General features: G+C 37.1%; 2 protein-coding genes across 2 annotated transcripts in view; one reads left to right on the plus strand and one right to left on the minus strand.

Annotated features, from left to right (window-relative positions):
- The first annotated feature begins 633 nt into the window (after positions 1-633).
- On the plus strand, positions 634-15,060 carry LOC110371197 (tyrosine-protein kinase receptor torso). The gene is made up of 15 exons (XM_064038337.1): positions 634-1,067; positions 5,051-5,081; positions 5,913-6,067; positions 8,020-8,263; positions 8,353-8,420; positions 8,494-8,635; positions 9,221-9,390; positions 9,742-9,862; positions 11,837-11,979; positions 12,391-12,577; positions 12,887-13,052; positions 13,239-13,670; positions 13,923-14,060; positions 14,404-14,589; positions 14,939-15,060. Exons 1-15 carry the CDS (start codon positions 888-890, stop codon positions 15,045-15,047), a joined length of 2,472 nt encoding a protein of 823 aa, XP_063894407.1. The 5' UTR covers positions 634-887; the 3' UTR covers positions 15,048-15,060.
- A 780-nt stretch (positions 15,061-15,840) lies between these two features.
- The window catches only part of LOC110371223 (dnaJ homolog subfamily C member 13), a 29,890-nt gene continuing 27,591 nt past the window's right edge, over positions 15,841-18,139 (minus strand). The window contains exon 38 of the mRNA XM_064038329.1: positions 15,841-18,138. Within this exon, the coding sequence (XP_063894399.1) occupies positions 18,065-18,138 (74 nt within the window). The 3' untranslated portion in view covers positions 15,841-18,064. The remainder of the gene's footprint in view (position 18,139) is intronic.

Genomic DNA, 18,139 nt, shown 5'->3' on the forward strand with positions numbered 1-18,139 from the left:
TGGATCAGAACTTGTTAAGATATAGCGTGTTAAAGTTGAGTGTGACGTCACAAGTTGCTACAATTTTCAGGACACTGTGACGTAAAAGGCCCCCACTCCTAATTTTTAAAGCGTATTATCTTTGTCATTTTATGTTTAATTAAAAAAAGAAAAAATACGTATCCAATATTTTTTGATTATCTAAAAGCGGACTAAATATTATTTCATTATTTCGACCCTGGACACTACCCTATTGTCGTCTGCAGTAGTTACTCGGACTTTGCACCCAAAGACAGCCCGTCTTGCCTCTTGAATATATTTTTTAATGAATTTTCTTTAATGAGTCCGGATGTAGACAAAAAATATGAACTCGTAAATAAAATTGTTGTGAAATATTACACAACTATAGAGCATGTTACCTACACCAGGAAAGAGTTAAGTACTTATTAATTAAAATGAAAATAAATTATTTCGTTTGACAACGACGCGGAATCAACAACCCGACAGATTTGGTCCTTTACGCTGTTGCGATCCGAAGGACCATTTTCTTGTTTTTCCAAACACAAAAAGCTTGAATGAATTGGATGACGTAGGTGTTCCACTCTAGTAAAAGAGCTTTGGGAGCACCCTGCCAATACGGTTATTTGTAAAGCTCAGTGGCTCGGCGCCCCAGTTACGAGTCGAGGGGCAGCGCGAAGGCACAACTACCGCAGCGCCGCGCCACGCGACTGTACTTTACCGAACACGCAAACGCAAACAATTTATCAATTAATATTTTTTAAAATAATTCATCAACATGCATTTTTTAAATAAATTCACCAACTCAAGATTATTTATATTCAGTGCATTATAAGGATCTTAAAACATTGATTTTGAAAAATAAACTACATGTTGATAAACAAGTTAAAATGTATTACAAAAAGTTTGAACACTACCTAATATTAAGTTTGATAAAACAAATAACAATGACACTATATGTGAGTGCTAAGCCGATAGATTTTGGACAAAAAAATATATTATTTTCGGACTATCAATTAGAAAATTTAGCAAATGAAGTGTGTAACGACTTGGAGTTAATTATAAATGTGGTAAGTTTTACACTGTCACTATTATATTATAATTGTAAAATAGTAAAAAGAAAAACACATTTTATATAGCATTTTCTTTTGAGGAAAACTAGGTGAAGATTAAAATGAAAATAATGTCCGTGATTTACCTACAAAAAGTTAATTGTTCGATTCTTTTTTGTCATCTACCTTCGTTGTATTTTTAGATATTTTTTTCATCATTGTTACATTTTTATAAACTTTATAACTATTAAACTTTGTACAATTTTATAACTATAAAGTTTCAGTTTTATTGGGGTTTTCAGGAACCTGCATATCTTTGAAAAATGCAACAATGTTATCTCACAAACGGGGAAGGACAATCAAAGCAACAACGGACCACTAACCGTTGAATTGGGTTTTCACTATTTTGTAAAACACATGTTTTCCGAATACCATGCCATTGCCGTGCCATTTATATTTTTTTGTAAATGTTATACATTTACAAAAATAGGAAAATGCATTGAATGATCGTGTGATTAATTAATACCTACTTAGTTGGATTTGATGATAACTTCTTATTATAGTGGGTAATCAAGAATTCTCTTGAATGAATATCAAGAAATTCTTTCAGCAAAGATTGATTTCTAGGTCGAACCAGCTTTAGTATGTGGGGCTAGGTTTGTAGAGATTACCTATATACCGTCGGTACTGAAATACAATAATATGATAGCAATAGACGAATTATTTTTCAGTTTTGTTGTACACATTTGGTATTTTATTGAAATGTGAAATTCATCTTTATAATAAGGAATGTTAGATGCAGCTAAGTATACCTATTGGTTAAGTGTATGCACGTGTTTTTTTTATTGTTGCGTTCGATTTCCTCTCCATCTTATCACCAGAGGCCAAAACGTAAAACGGGGCAAAAAATTACGCTACTTTATGATGATTTACGTAATTTGCAAATCTTGCACTTTGCAAGTGACGCATGACGAAAACATTTTTGTTGATGTTTACGAACGAAACAGCCCAGGCTAAAGGTTAGAGTTATCAGCGATTGCTGCCAGCCATGGATATTATATTGTCTATTATCAGTCGGACACGCACAATCAATAAGCCAAAATATTGACTGCACTGAGTGCCCACTTATTGCTACCACAGATAATGTATGATACATTGTTTATCGGACAGCACTCAGACGGCATTGGCAATGAAAAGGCTGGTTAGTGTTGTTTATATGGTGTTTCAATAATAGAGATGATCGGAAATAGCACATAGGTAGTATAGGGATAACGATAACGAAGAGATTGAAAAAGATCCTAATAAAGTGTAAAATGGCTACAAGACATCTTAGAATTATCACATGGCAAACCGCGGAATAAATGAGAATATACTTTTTCTGAGGTAGTGACAAAGGATCAAATTAGGAGCCATTCTTATGTAGAAGGTAAAGACATATCTATTAAATGAAAAAAATCCGTCCCCCATAAAGCATTACCTGTTTTTCTATACATTTTTCAATCGATTTTCCGTCATATAAATCCTCTCCTGATAGACAAACACAAGAGAAAAATAATTTTCCAATTTAGTGCAATCGTCTGAAATTTTTCGCAGATAGAAATACCGGGCTTTTCCCGCAATTTTATACCGGTATGCACGCTAATGCGCACAATGAATGAGTAGAGGTACATGCTAATAAAAAGCATGGCGAAATAAATCTACGTATTGCCAAACGGTGCACCCGGCCAGCCGTAGTAGCCGTCAAACATGGATAGCAAGTCCCACCATCCCCAACCAAAATAAAAGGTAGCAGGTATGATCGACATTATGGTCTCTGCTCTCTCCAAGTTTCTTACTTGGGGGAACCATTGAAACCGCAGGTGGTGCCGCCGGGCAGATCTGTCGCCTAAGATTACGCCAATTAGTTTAATTTACCTCTAGAATTGATAGTGTTCCTTTGCTATAATATAATATGCATTTTAGATATAGGTACACAAATCGTACCTCTTGAATCCCACTATCTACAAAGCATATACAAGACTAACAGTCATTTCAGATTGAGTTCAATTTGAAGAACGAGTTCACCAGGTGATTCTTCTTTCGAAGAGCACACTCACGAACGCCGAAGCCGACCCCAACATGATTGGGAAAAGGCTCGGAGGATGATGATGACTCACGAACGCACTTCTATATTTACACGTGTTTTGCCTAGTCACATCAATCTTTCCAATCGAATTCAGAACGTTTCTCATTCATTAAAAATACCCCTTAATCACATACCGAGAAAAATCCATCACAGTTGGACCTAAATGGGTTGAACGTCATTCAGCGTTGCCTAGCTATTCGAATACTAGTGTAGGCGTATGAATGTCGTGGGTAAGTTTTTTAGTCCCGTCTCAGAAATAGTTCGACTGCATCACCTGCATTCTTTCCGGTGCAAGTCGTTAAACTCTGCGCATTGAACGGTTAATAAGTCGCGGTAATCTAGATAAGTGGATATGCTGTCCTGGTTTGCGAACTCGTGTCGCTGATTGCAGTTCAATCTTAAGTATTGACGTTTAGTGCTTGTTGAACTTGCTTTTAATAGGTTCTTATTATGTTGCTTGACAGATTAGTAATTAGTAGATTAAAAATACAATGAACTTGGAGCTTTTTCGAACTTTGTTAACTAGGGACAAATATTTTCTTTTAAATTGTATCGCAAGGTTTCTATGGAATGTAAACCTTTTGCCAGCCAATCAGACAACTTAGATACATGAATTATAGTTAGCATAGGTACTTACCTATTAGATTTCCACGCATTCATTCATTTTACTCGTGTACACAACGCGAACGGTATGACCTGTGTGAACAAATACATTTTTAACGATTGAAAATGCAGCAAACGTTTTACTTTCTCTGCAAGTTAACATTATGTCATAGCGAAACGCACGCGGTATGCCAATAACTGTTCAATTTGCATCCCACATCGTTTAGAACAAATGCAGCTGATGACGTCAGTTTTTATCCCTATTTTCTCCTATCTTATCAACAGCTTGCTATTGAACTCCGAAACACTAAGTTCAGCTGAACTGGAAGGTACTACGAAGGCTTTCTAAATAATATTTGAGCCTAACCTGAAATTCATTCACAAGTCTTTTGCAAGACTCAATATTGATTACAGGGCAGTGTTGTGTTGGTAATATTACCTAGATTATGTTACCTAGAGCATGTAGATACTTAACTGTTTCTAGACTAAAACCTATGCAAAGTAAAGATGTGGTAAAGATTTGTCGAAATAACGTTTAAATCTCAATAATTTGGGCGACTATCAGTATTACGTCTAATTAGTTATAATTAGACCCTCCTTTATGACCCGCAGGTTGGCAGTTCGAGGTATTTCTGTGTTTGTTGACAAAATGCTTCGCTCCAATGATTCAATCGCGCATATTGGAACGTGTCGCTTTACGTCCCAAACAAAGGCACTTCCACTATGATACTCTGATCTATAATAACAGACCTTAATGACTACAAAATAGAGTGTATTTTGGATATTAAATAGAACAGTCGTGTCCGGAAGTTAGTTAGACTTTGCGATATATTCTAGCCTATAACGCGTATTGATTTCATCGGTAGATGTAGCCAAAGCATATAAAAAGCCGATGAATGCTGAGTCATTTTATTTTTTATCAGTCTAGCCTAGGCAGGCACTCAGCCAGGCTTTTTTAGTCTACTTGTCTGGAGTAGGATGAGATTAGACGTAGTGCTGGCCATTTGGCATTCAATTACAGCAATGATTTATAGATACCTATGGTAGGTAGGTAAATAGGTACATGAAATTGGAGTTGATGAACCAAAGATTTTTTTTCAATCAATCACTAGCTAGACATCAGAGATGCGTTATCAAACTGCGTGTCACAAGTCTTTAATTTATATTTATAGCCAGGCTCTGCCCTCTATGAAATCGCAGACTTCTTGTTATGCACAACTATTTTTTGCTTAAAATTGCTAGAAAATTATCACAATATTTTTAATTGTTTCAGACTGCGAAGACCTGTAGGAATAACTATCGGGGTAAGTACCCATCTTTTCATTTACTACCACAATATGAAATACTTAGGTAATGTTTCTACACACCTATTTGAACAGATAGTGACTGATTAAGATTAAATTAAAACACGTTACAGGCAGCTTCTAGTGTTACCAACTGTTTCTTTCGCTACACTAACCCCCGATAACAAGGCTATATTTTTACCCAGTATTTTTACGGGGTTATTCCCGCTCGGTAACACCCTTTCGTCAACACTGTTGACGATCGGGAAAAAAAAGTTTCGTTCGTTCACAGTGTTGACGAACGCTGGTTTTTATTTTTAAAATATGGAAAGACTTGTCATGGATTTTTAAAATGTTTTAATAGATTATGTAAGATCTTTTGAAACACAATTAACTAGAAAATAAAAGTGGCCTTATCATGTGCATAATAACCATTTTACACTAAAATAATGAGTAGCGTTCGTCAACACTGTGAACGAACGAAACTTTTTTTTCCCGATCGTCAACAGTGTTGATGAAAGGGTGTTACCGAGCGGGAATAACCCTTTTTACGCAGTAGTTCCCACGAGACGCGGAGCATAGTCACATAAAGTCTGAGGAAAAATCTTTCAGATTTAGAAATTACCCTCACATCACAAATAAACAGTTATACCTTTACCTATATACCTTTATACCTATATACCTTTTTATAATTTATACACAGTCCTATAACTTCCCTGTCCCATGAGCCATATGTGATACACACCAATTGTTTAACTATTGTGTCTGTATCGTGGACAGTGAAGTGGTTAAGTACTGATAGGGATGGATTACTTTCCAGCACATGGACTAAAAATAATGTAAAATCCTCAGCGCCAGACTGGAGTAAGCCCATAAACTCGACATCGGTGAGCGTGCGCTGCCTCACGCGACATAGCATCAGGTTCGACATCGATCCCTCGCAGCACTACCAGCTCGTCGCCCTCGTCCCGCAGTTGAACAACGATAGCAGTTCCGGGATTACTTATGTGAGTACGAGCCGCAGAAATAATAAATGAGTCGTTTTGATTCATCATCATCATCTCAGCCATAGGACGTCCACTGATGAACATAGGCCTCCCCCTATATATCTCCACAGATGCCTGTAGGAGGCGACCTTTATAAGGTCGTCTGTCCACCTTGTTGGTGGACGTCCTACGCTGCGCTTGCTAGTCCATGATCTCCTCTCCAGCACTTACGCTTACGTTTTTCTTAAGGACGGTGGTCGGTGACTTAATTATGTTCAGTCAGAAAGCTACCATCCATAAGGAAAAGTAATCCTTTACTTGAGGACAGGGACTTAAAACTTACTTCCGAGTTCCCTGGCTATGTACCTGCAGTTAGGAAACAGGCTTGTCCACTTTACCATTAGTACCTAACTATTAGTAAGTTGTATAAAAAATATACATTCAGGCTATTTCCGCACAGTTAATCATGTAATCGACGGGCCCAAATACTTATTTGAGGTCGGAGAAATATGTTTTTCGCTTCCATTCCCCTCCGTCAGCAGTCGCACCAACACCGAAACCTAGTAATTAAGTTTTGGTCATTCGATTAGGTAATTGAGGCAATTAGTCATCAGCATAGGTATAAACCGCAACCCTGATAAGGAAAAAGTGTGGAAGCACTAATTAATCACTCATAGCTCACATACTTTTCCTGTCTACATTCGTCAACATGCACTTTTTATCTATAGAAGTGCGCAATGAAACCACACTATTATACTGAACAGGCTAATTGCAATATTTCGAGTACTTATAGGTAATATGGGAAAGCCCTAACACCGAAACTGAAAAAAAGAAACGTCGAATTTTCATAGACAATGACAAACGCATTTTCTGTGAAAATTGCGCAGAGGAATACCTTAATTGGGAAACCATATCTCTCCTGTGAAATTGTTATTTTTCCATGATAGGGGTGAAGTCAACGACTGAGTTGGGGCTGCGTCTGACCCTGAAATTTCATGCGCAGAAGTAGTACTTGCACCGATAATATTAAGGAGGCTTTTCTCAAGCAATGCTAATATAACTTACAGATAGGCACGCAGAGTTTTCCAAAGCCTGTTAGCACCTGTCGCGTGATCGAATTATTCGACTATGTTACCGTTACTCACGCTCGTTCATAGAACTCGAGCGTTTATCCACGACCCATTGAGATATGCCCAGGGTATAGTAGTGCGTATTCCATTTGCATATTTATAACTAGACGTTATTATTTATATGTTATAGATAGGTAATTGCTGTCGTTCACAAGTGCGATGAATGAGCTACTGAAGTCTATAAAATTGTAATTTCCTTAAAACGAAATGTTAATTAAATGTAATAAAATCTCATGTCATATAAATTAGGCGTAAAGTTTTCTTGGAAAATGTGGTATTTCCCAAAAAAAAAATATGTGCTCAAAAAATTTAGGCACTGTAGCTTCAGAACAATGCATTTGGTGTAAATACATTGTAGTCCAACATTTCAGTTATCCCCTGCATCCGTACAATTTGTCCGTAATCGCTACGATGCGGGTTTTAACAAAGATAAAGAGCGAACTGGCGGGAAAGTGTTTAGTTAATCAGCCATTCATTAATATAGAAACCAAAAGCTTCTGGAAAAAAGAACAAGTGTCGTATGTGACACGACCTTATACGGTGTTGTTTTGCGCCATTTAACGAATACCTGTATAACAAATGTTAATCCTAAGGACTTTTACAGAACATTGCGTATTGCATCCGGAAAAATTATAATTTCGAGTTAGAAAACACGATTAATTCATAAGTTTGAACAAAGAGATTCTTTGGTCTAGAAAAACAATGTCGACGACACAGCTCGAATTAGGTCAGTGACGAAATTGTATTATAGATGCAGGACGGGTTCCTGTGTTCAAATTCATCATAGAATAAATTTTCTCCATCAAGTAACTGTCAACTAAAATATTTATTGTCTTCTGACAGATAAACTACAGTATTATAGAGCCATATCAACACCAGGGGCAGATAAGCACAACTCCTCAAAGAAACTACACGATTTGGAGCGCAGTACTCAAAGATGGGTCTCCGATAGAATGGCTCAGGGGCGACAAAGCGCCATCCTACAATAGTTCTATGGAACACAGAAGATATGACATCAAACCAGCCTTTCCTCCTAAGACGCAGGACTCCACTATTACTGGACGCTTTTCTTGGAACAGTATTGGTGGTAAGTGTCACGAAAGTCGTTCAGAAAAATGTCTACAGTCTTTCTTTTAGCAGTTGTTCATTAAAATGCTTATTTTTGTCTTGTTCTAGATTACGATGCATGCTTCGACGTCGCGAATTCTTGTGTAAAAACCAAATTCCAGTCCACTAAAGTCGGGGTAAATATTTCAATAAGCCATAATTTTATCAAATTCTTGGATCGTTTAGGGTCTAATTGAAGTTTGATTTCAGCCCATTAGCAGAGACAGTGACCCAGGGGTAGAGTTTGAGGTGCAGCCGAATGACGAGTGCAGTATCAGAGTGACGGGGCTGTATGGGTCTACCGACTTTCAATACCACACTCCTTCCTGGAATAAGTCTCAGTATTCACAAAGTAAGTCATGTTGTTTACAAATGACGCAAAAATTGAGAATCATACACATAGCATGACACTTAAGGGTAGTCATTAATTAGGGATTAAATATCATTTTGGTCTGTCATATGAAGTAACCTCGCCGATTTTCCCTATGTTGAAGGAAAGGAAATATAGCAATGCCTAGTTATCAAATTGTAAAAATGAGTATGTTCGTTTATTCGTCAGGTGTTTGCGTGGTGTCCCTTTTGGTATTTAGGCAGGTCAGGAATAGGTTCTGCAAAATATATAGTCATTTCATTACGTTATAAACGCGTTTCTTCCTGTTTATTTCAGCATTTTTATTTTTGAAAATTTTACATGGGGAAATAGGACTTCATTCGAGATCATAAATACAGTATACCTACTTAGATAACTGCATTTTTTATTCAAAGCTGAAACTACATTATAAAATAAATTACAGTAGGTATACTGGAATTCTTAAGTTTCAACGGTCCAGTTATTGTAATCCCCTTATTTTTTACAATTATGGAAGGTATGGTTAAACTTAGGAAAGGTTTAAGTCCAAGGCTGATGCGGATGATAAAGTATTTGACCTAATTCTAGATGCAGAGGAAATACAACCAGAGATTCCTGATAACATAACGATCGTGGCGATTAAAGACATCGGTGGCACCTGGGATGTGTACGTCTTCTGGCAGAAACCACAGCTCTTTCCTGACTATTACAATGTGACAGTGCACGCAGAAAATACACGCACTGTCATCGTACCAGGGGTGAGTTGAATAATATTAGCGAATTTTCCAAAGACAAAATCACTGTTGACAATTAAAGAGAGTCGAGCACAACAAAAGGTATTGTATGAACACGTTAGTACAGTTTTCCGCGGCACGCCAGCGGTGGGTCCATGATGGGCCGTACGAAAATATTTAAAAGTTTGGGGAAGTCAAAACTCTGCAGAATGACCATATTTGATACAGCGTAATACAAATGGCACTCGTGTAGGCATTAATTAAAACGAGTGCAATGAATAATCGAAGATCTTGATGATAATATCAAGAAGTAATAAGTAGGTAATAAGTCTTCCTAACAGTAATGGAATTAATGTTAATTTCGATATTACACAGAACGAAACGGAAACAGTGGTCAAAGGCGTGGAGGGCGATGAAGGTTTAATATATGAAGTCCTAATGTACTCCAAGATTGGGAGGTGGGAGGGCCACACGAGCAGAAGAGCTGCCTTGCCTAGTAAGTCAATCAACATCATCATCATCATCAGCCTATCGCAGTCCACTGCTGGACATAGGCCTCTCCAAGTGCACGCCACTGAGATCAATTTTCGGCTTCTCGCATCCAGCTCCTAAAACATCATAAAAACCCTTAAAATTATAAAGAAATAATATAAAAAATATTATTGTGCGGTACAAAACAGACATAGATTTAGCAAAAATAACACAATACACAATTATTAAAGACACTACTCACTGGTCAATTTTCATTACGTTGTCATCTTCATCGTAACGACTCCTAAAATATTTCACTAAAGATAAGTCGATAACCCAGGAGCTCCCGACGGTCAGACCTCCGTTAATGTGTAAAAGCTGGCATCTGCCTTAGAGTGTTTCTATTCCACTACAAAGTTTTACTAACCGCTTTCGAAGATACAAAAATAACGAAGAATTAGCCGTCATGAGCTCTTGGTCTAACAGTACCTTCACACATTTAACTTTCTCCTCATGTTTCTTTCATATAAGTCCCTATATTTGTCATTTGAAAAACACACAGTTTCCTTCATTTTCTTACAGTATTGTCACCGTAATTTGTTGCGGCACGCTGAGAAGAAAACTGAGTTTGAAATAATAAAACAAATTAAACACCACACTTTATCTGCCTTTTCTTCACCCCACACAAGACTTTCTCCCACAGACAATATATACAATAAACAATCTTTCATATTAATGCACCAGCTGTTTTATTGTGTTTTAAAACTAACTAACAATCAAAGTTATCGCTATTCTCAACAAGAATTAGCTAAAGCCCACGAAAACATTTATTTTTAAATTCTAAAGTTGTAAAAAAATATATTCTAAAATTGGAGGTACTAAAGGAAGATAAAATATAGCTCTCATGAGACTCACATATAACATGGCTTTCTAATAATTATTTAAGTATAGAAATACAGAAATAAGAATGCAGAGCTAAAGATTACCTAGTACCACCTCCCAAACTTTACCTCCTTATAATAGGTACTAGTTCAGAAAATGATCCATAAAATTATAACCATGGTTCGAAGATCTCTCAGCTAAGAAGCTAAAGCGATTTGTTAATTTGTTCAGATTTTTTTATAGTTACACTCATTGCCCTTTCAACACATTTCACAAACAATTCAAACTCATACCAAATGCAAATAGAATAGGCCTCCACATCGCTCATAACAAACATATACTAATTCTTAACCAGTATAAATCATCTACATAATTTTTTTTTTTTGGGGCTTAAACGATTTGAAGATTGGGAAGAAACGAACATTTATTTTATACGATGTACACACTATACATACAAACTTAAACTACTTATCTTTATACAAAACTAAAAATAAAATACTATCTACAAAAAATAGATAAACATAAAACATAATATAAAAGGGCATCGATCAGGCGTCGAAGTATTCCTCCGCATCACTGTCCTCCGGAAACGTGCCCAGAGGACATAAATAATGCTTTTAGAAGTTCAGAGTTCTATCCTACAAACTGCGATTCTCATAACAAAAAACACAAGAATTCTTACTACACGTAATTGCAATAGAACCATAACTCACACACACAGGCTAGTCTTAACCGACTTCTCAAAAAGGTGGTTCTCAGGAGCACATAGATATTTTTGCTTGTTATCATTCAATATAATAATTGAATTTGCTGGAAACTTTATTCGTCAAAGTGGTGAAAAGGGGTGCTGTCCTTTTCTATATATTAATGTGAAAAAGTGCTAAAAACTAGCCTATTTTCAATAAATAAAAAGAATGAAGGGTGAGCGTTTTGGGAGCTATCTTTTGTAAATTTCTGACGTTCGAAAAGTGCTGTTTTGCAGCCAAGTTTGAATAAACTAATTTTCATTTTGATTTTGAAATGTTTTTGACTTTGAATTCTAAGATAGAGCATGTCGAATATGCAGTATTTCGATGTTAGAATATGATTAACGTGGTATAGTGTTTCACGTGGCCAGGCACAAAGGAGGCGCGGGGCGCGGGCGGCGGGGGCGCGAGTGGCGCGGCGCTGGGCGCGGCGTGCGCGGCCGCAGCCGCTCTGGCGCTGCTGTGTCGATGTCGGTGGGGACGGCAACGAGTGGCTGTTCCTCCTTACAAGCCGGTATGTTATCATATCCCTAGCATTCACTGCAGCATGTTGGGATCAGCTTCAAGTCCATCCAGATGCAACTGAGTATTCTTTGTATGGATCGACTGTGCATTTTTTTGAACCTGCGCAGCGACCTATTTCCACGCACACTCCGGTCTACCTGCGCAGGCATACCTGCACAGGTGGACCTTTCAGGTGGACCGTAACTTGTATGGCCGGTATAACTGGCTTCGATGAGACACTGCATAAGCCTGATTTCAGACATCTCTGTATACCCTGTAAAGACTGTTAAAGGCCTCTTCTTGCCATAGCTTGCTATGAGAATTGTCTGTCAACTCGTGCGATTGCTATTTACTTTCAAGCACATGTACTTCCTTGCATTGCCTTTCTTTTATTTCAAAATGTGAACCATTACTGAAATAGGACGACAAACCTTCGAAAGATGGCGACACCGAAGTGCTCGAAGTGTGGAGCGAGTCGGAGGACCGGTGGGAGGTGCGGGCAGACAAGCTGGTGCTGCACGAGGTCATCGGGGAGGGAGCCTTCGGCGTCGTGCGCAGGGCCACGCTCGCGCCACACTCCACGCCCGTCGCTGTTAAGATGCTAAAAGGTGGGTTGAAGGTTAATGGCTAACGGAATAATGTCATCGATGAAGATTTGCAATTTTAGCTTCCTACGCCTGTCATTGGCCGCAGAGCATCTTGGAATGCTGATTGAGACAGTGCTTGTACGTGCAGCAGCAAGCATTTCATTTTGTGGCTAAATAGGCGAATGGTTCCCTGGCGCGATACGACAATATGCATTCCTTTTATATGAACTCATCTACGACATAGAAGAAAATGAAATATTGTGAACCATAAAAACTGTGTTTGTATTTGCACAGAACCCAGGTTTTTAACACCTTCCCCTTGTATTACAGATTTCCCATCGCTCGACGAGATCAGGTCGTTCCGTTCGGAGATGGAGCTGATGAAGAGCGTGGGCGTGCACCCACACCTCGTGAGCCTGGTGGGCTGCTGCAGCGGCAGGAGACCACTCATCATCGTCGAGTACTGCAGCCGCGGAGATCTGCTCAGTTACTTGCGGTATGTCCCACAGTATTTTGATAAAATAACAGGACCTAGTATTTTACCCTGTGGTATCCCCGTCATTATCGCATCGTTTTTTTCCTTAAAGTAAAAAGTTCAAAAAATTCCCAATTTAAATTGTCCTATAATTTCAAAATGTGTGTTCTGCTCAATGGTATACTTAAACTGGTATTTCATTTTCAGATGCACATGGGATGTGATGTTATCCAAACGCAACGCGAAATACTACAACAACAACATAGACGTTTCTGACTACAGGAACGACTTATTCAAGTGCAAAGCGCAGATGGAGAGCTCCAAGCTTGTCGTGAACAAACTGTATGAGCTCCAAGAGATTTGCGATAAAGAACTGACGGCGTTAGATCTTCTTTCTTTCTGCCGTCAAATAGCCATGGGAATGGAGTTCCTAGCTGCTAACCGGGTCGTGCACAGAGATTTAGCAGCACGGAATATATTAGTGACAGCTGATAGGACGCTGAAGATTGCAGACTTCGGGCTGTCGAGGGATGTTTATGAAGAGAACCAGTATAAGCAGAAGGGTAATGGAAAAATGCCTGTTAAGTGGATGGCTCTGGAGTCGTTGACGAGAAGGATATATACTACGCAAAGTGATGTGTAAGTTTGTTATATTTTACCAATGGTTAATTCCGTAAATTGCTTAAACGTGAAAGTTTACAGACTTGCATACATGCCTGCCTTCACATAAATAGATCAATGATAAAATATTAATCAAAAGCATTTTTAGCGGTAGGTAGCGGTAGCACACAATAAAATATTATGTTTTAAACTGTGTTACCTGATCCATGCTTGTCCCTTGCATTCTCTCCATTAAGAAGAATATAAATTATTATTTTCTCCTTTCAACAGCTGGTCTTTCGGCGTGGTAGCATGGGAGGTGGCGTCACTAGGAGGTGCTCCATACGCAGGAGTGCCGGGGGCTCGCCTGCCGCGGCTGCTGAGAGGAGGCTACCGCTTGCCAAGACCTGCACACTGCAGTCCTCTTCTGTACGTAGAATTTTAACAGTATATACTTTAAGACTGGCTAAGAGAGGCTGGTCGTTTTGCAAAGTGATGTAAATCAGAACTCAGAACGGTGCACCTATTTTTGAACGTAAAGTATGTTGTAAACTATATCTTCTTCTGCTTTCGAAAAATGGCAGATATTAACTTTTCAAAAAATCGAAAATTAGACGATACTTGCAGAGGAAAATGCTTGAACTTTTAGTTATTTCAGAGTAGGAGGAGCTAAAGAAACCTAATTTACCTATGATCTACATATGTACTTACCTACTTGGATGCAAACATTATTTATCTTCAAATCTTATAAATTATTATCTCTTACCCACAGTTACGACATAATGCTATCCTGTTGGCGCGCACATCCTCGCGACAGGCCGACGTTCGCAGAACTGCACCAGCGACTGGATGAACTACTCAACAGCGCATGCGCCAACCAGTACCTCTCGCTAGAGATAGACGCAGACGACGCGCCGCCCACGCCGAAGCATCATCGATATATCAAGATGCTTATGAGGTAAGGATTGTAGGAAATCCCTAACTAAAATCCCCCATAACCAGGTTCAAGTGGCCAAATTAGACAGATTGTTTTAGACAGTAAAATGTCTTTCCTCTGTCTTGATTGTAGCTGTCGGTTAAGACTTCATTATCTACACCAAATTGCTCAGTGACCAATCGTCCTTAAAGAGCCAAAGCCTTTAACGGTCACTGACGAATCGATACTCCAGTATTTTCAAAAGTATTTTAATCATTTATATAGTAATTAGCAAACCGCACAGTTTTCAATATCGATTTCTCATTATGGACATTTAGGGGTGTACGAGTAAGTTAATGATTTCTTTCTATAACATTGTTTTCTTCAACAGAGGCAAGCGCGGCTGGACTCGAGGCGAATCATACGAGCGTCCTCTAAAAGCCCCACATGCTAACCACTACACCACGCCACCAGACTCACTCAGCGCGCATCCCGCGTGACGTCACAAACCACAAAACCTCGGATGAAGAAATTATGACAATACGGCGTGATTAACATATAACTTGCTTATATGTATATTTGAAAAATAAGGAGGAAGGTTTTCCACGAGTCGACAAAAATCACAATAGGTACCTCGGATGAAGAAATTATAAGAATGCGACGTGGCTTATAAACGGTTAAATACTACATGGTTTAGGTTTGCAAAGAGTCGAGAGTAAAAGTTCTGATATATCGATAAAGAAATGTGAAGATATCGATATAGAACAGCTCTCAGAAAACTAATGATGTGATAAATATATCTGAACGTGAATTTAATTGACATATATTGTATCTATGTTGCTGTGTTATGCTGTGATACGTATCTGTAATTAATATAATGTAGCAAATTAGATAAATTACTTACATATTAGGTATTTTTTATAAAATGTAATAAAAAAATGAATAAGTTGACTAGTATGTTTTATATAAAAGGAAAAGATTTTGATCTATATTGAAACGATAAAGTAAATTTAAAATTTCAGGTGTTTATAAAATTAATTAAATATATTGTAATTAAGTAAATGTTTTTGAAAAATGCTACTTCAAAGATGGTAAAGTTCCAAACAAATTATCTTAGGTATTATAATGTGTAAGATATTAAATACAAGAATAGGATTAAAGTATTTTTCTAATAGGTATTTTTGTAAAAATTTAATAAATTTTAAGTGATGATTAATAAGTGTACTAAATTAAAAGAACGTGTTAACGCAATACTTTGTGTTTTATTTAAGGTTTAAGTAGAAAATAAAACAATTATTTAGATTGATATATTAACTTCGTATATTTTACAGCAATATAACTTATCTCTAGATATAAAAATATCCATATAATCACACCGCGCTTTTCCTTCATGGTGCCAATCGACAAATACCATCCATTCGTGATGTAAGCATTCTTGTATTAAGAAAATACTATACAGCTCTATATAGAAAACGTAGAAAATACATAAAAATAGACGATAATTTTGAGTAAGTCTATCAAAACATGTTTTTTAAACAAGATATGGCCAAAGATATTTCTATAAATTCGAAATAATACACGAAATACAAAAAACACAAACATCACGACCAATCACTTTACATTTTATCGTAACTAGTGATGTGACAACTACCGTAATTTATCGACATTTATTCCTACTGGCGCTTAAGAAAATAAACGAAACAGCTTTGTACAATAAGCACAACAAATAATAAAAACACAAGCTTATATCTGCAGCTGATAAACCACGGTAGTTATAACATACTTAACACTAACTAAATATAACTATAATACATATATATTAGGACGTACTCAATTATTAATGAGCGAACATAAGAGCATCATAATTTCCATAAAGTATAGACGCCTTAAAACTCTATGATATGACTAAACCAAATAATAATTTTTAATTTCCTTTACAATATTATCACACATAATTTTGATGTAAATAAGTAGTAACATTATTAAAAAAGCTTTATATATTTTTATGTAATGGTAAGTATGGTACACAGTAAAAATCCTTTTTAATTATTTCATGGTAAAAAAAGTTCTTAAATCATTATTTTTTAAACAATTTTATTCCATAATAATTGTCTATTTCACTAATCATATTCGACAAATTGTTTTTTGACAGAAGCCTCAAAGGCTTCGTATGCTTAAATTCATTTAGTGCCAAAACTCGAAATAAAATACTAATTGTATTCCAAAAGATTTTCAGTCTCAAATACAATAACTAAATATGGCAAGAACGCCTTTGTATGTAAGAGATAAACACACAAACCTGTACTATCGAACTATGTCATGTACTCGCAGACTATTCGTACACATCAAGGATATTATATAAAAGTGACAATTCTATTTATTATTGACACGGATATTCTTAACGCAATTTATCCGACGATTGCTGAAGTGTTTGTCTTTATTTTCGATGTTAGAAGTTCAAGAAAAGAATATACTGTATATAGTCACTTATAAAGATACTCCAACAGTTATTGCTAAGAAAATATTACCATAAAATCACATCAAATCGTTAAGTAGTACATGACAAACTGGGCAACTGAGATTTATTGCAATATTACATATTTAATTTGCAAACTAATATTCGTAACGCACTCAAGTGCAACATTTTCTGTAAAGACTAATCTAAATTCATAAAAAAGTGCGAATCCTAATACAAAAACCTTATATCGCTAACGTGTAGGAATGACGTAAATATTTGCCTTTCGTTAGAGATCAAAACTTTTTTACAATTCTATTTTAGAACAACAGAGCTACTAAATACACAAACTTACTTTGGCTGTTAATACTTCGAGCGTATCATTCACTGGCGATATTTCGTGTAAATAATAACTTTAAAATTTACAATGAGACGTCGATAAACTAAGGAGGATAACATGAGAAACTTGAGTTTATTTTTACATAAGTACAAATGTGAATTTGCCTTGTTAGTACATTTTATAAATGGCAATTTACACCTCACGAATGATTTACAAAGACATGCAGATTATTAAGCGTAATTTAAATTATTGCTATAATACATGAGAATGAGGCATATCTTACACCGAAATAATATCTGTAGGCCGTACGCCAAGGCAAATTCTCAACACGGCGCGTTTCTGAAAGCGCGTAACACTGAACTTGGAAAATCGCGACATAGACTTTTAATAATCTAATTATTGTGTTAATACTTATTAGAAATGTAAGGCAAATGTTTCATTTTAGAATTATTATGTCTGACTTTTATTTTCATTGCCAAATGTGACTTGAGTAGTAGAATATTTACAAATGAGACGATGTTGAAATTTCGATAAAATGTTGTTAATTCGTAAGAGATTCTATGAAATACTCACATAAGCCTTCAAGCTGGTTAGCTGTGCCTTCAGAAACGCACCGTGTATAGTTAGGCGGCTCGAGGGCTCGCTTGTGTTGCGATTGTCGCACGAATCGCGTTTGTCGCGTGTGTCGTGTTAGTCGCGTTAGTCGCGTGCACGTGCGTCGGTCAGTCGATGGGCGGCGGCTGCGCGGGAATGCTGGAGGGCGGCGCCGTTAGGTAGCCCGCTGTGTGTGGAGCCCC

Source organism: Helicoverpa armigera, chromosome 15 (genome assembly GCF_030705265.1).
Source record: "Helicoverpa armigera isolate CAAS_96S chromosome 15, ASM3070526v1, whole genome shotgun sequence".
Lineage (NCBI taxonomy): Eukaryota > Metazoa > Arthropoda > Insecta > Lepidoptera > Noctuidae > Helicoverpa > Helicoverpa armigera.

What these genes read in the sequence shown, in the direction of transcription:
- LOC110371197 (XM_064038337.1), top strand. Translation starts at nt 888, where the DNA reads ATGTATTACAAAAAGTTTGAACACTACCTAATATTAAGTTTGATAAAA. An exon ending in CGCTGTTAAGATGCTAAAAG is followed by an intron (nt 12,578 to 12,886) that starts GTGGGTTGAAGG and finishes CTTGTATTACAG; the next exon opens with ATTTCCCATCGCTCGACGAG. An exon ending in TATACTACGCAAAGTGATGT is followed by an intron (nt 13,671 to 13,922) that starts GTAAGTTTGTTA and finishes TCCTTTCAACAG; the next exon opens with CTGGTCTTTCGGCGTGGTAG.